Below are 882 nucleotides of genomic sequence, written 5' to 3'. Positions count from 1 at the left end.
ACTGCACACCCACTCTGGGGACTGCTAAGCCCCCCTCTCCCCCTGCCCCAGCTCCAGTCTGCGATCCCCCCCGGCACGGATCTGCAGCCCGGTCCTGTGGCGCACAGCCCTACCAAGAGCTCCCACAGAGGATCCTCTTTCTCTCTCCATGTGAAACTTGGAGGGAAACTCAAACAGAGATGCAAACTTCAGCAGTCAGAGTGAGCCACGGAGCCCTGCTCCGGCGAGGCGCAGTGGGGTGGATACCCCCTGTGCCACTGGGGACCTGGGGGAACCTAATTCAGGCGCGCACTCACCACAGTGAAATCACGGGAGGAGCAGTTCTCGCCGCTGAAGTTGCAGCTCTTGAGCATGTCATCGAGCTGGTGGCCGGTGCGGTTGACGATGTCAGCCATGTCGGGGTCAGGGTAGAGCAGGTCTGTGGCCTTGTGGCCATCCCGATCCTTGGGGGGCAGCCCGGTCATGTTGGCCAAGTGGAAGATGTCGGCGTCGGTGAGCGCCGAGTGCCGGTAGCGGTTGATGTTGCAGATGGTGATGGCAGGGAAGACCATCTCGCGGATGGCCTCCTCATCCAGGGCCATGACGTGAGGGTGCTCCAGGTAAAGCAGCGCGGACTTGGCCGCCTGGTAGAGGAAGAAGGCGAGCGAGGCCAGGAAGGCGAATGCCCAGAGGGTCTGGCGCACTCCCAGCCGCCCCGATCGGCAGATGTGTCCCAGGCCATGCAGGGTGCTGGCACTGGCGAAAGCAGCCAGGTCCCGGGAGCGGGGCCGGGCGGGCTCTTCGATCAGGCTCTCCTTATCCCCTTCTTCTTTCTCCTTCTGCTTCTCATCCTCCTCGGCAAATTTGATTTTACACACGATCTCAATTGGCATCTGCCCCGTG

The 882-nt window shown here is 62.1% G+C and overlaps 1 protein-coding gene across 1 annotated transcript; it reads right to left on the bottom strand.

The window, feature by feature from the left end:
- Positions 1-275: 275 nt before the first annotated feature.
- LOC104543049 (acid-sensing ion channel 4-like) lies at positions 276-872 on the bottom strand. Its single transcript, XM_010187547.1, has one exon. It carries the CDS (start codon positions 870-872, stop codon positions 276-278), a length of 597 nt encoding a protein of 198 aa, XP_010185849.1.
- Between the last annotated feature and the right edge of the window lie 10 nt (positions 873-882).

The sequence above is a fragment of the Mesitornis unicolor genome, unplaced genomic scaffold (assembly GCF_000695765.1).
Source record: "Mesitornis unicolor isolate BGI_N332 unplaced genomic scaffold, ASM69576v1 scaffold40926, whole genome shotgun sequence".
NCBI classification, from domain to species: domain Eukaryota; kingdom Metazoa; phylum Chordata; class Aves; order Mesitornithiformes; family Mesitornithidae; genus Mesitornis; species Mesitornis unicolor.
This window is presented reverse-complemented; position numbering and strand designations above follow the sequence as displayed.

What these genes read in the sequence shown, in the direction of transcription:
- LOC104543049 (XM_010187547.1), bottom strand. Translation starts at nt 872, where the DNA reads ATGCCAATTGAGATCGTGTGTAAAATCAAATTTGCCGAGGAGGATGAG.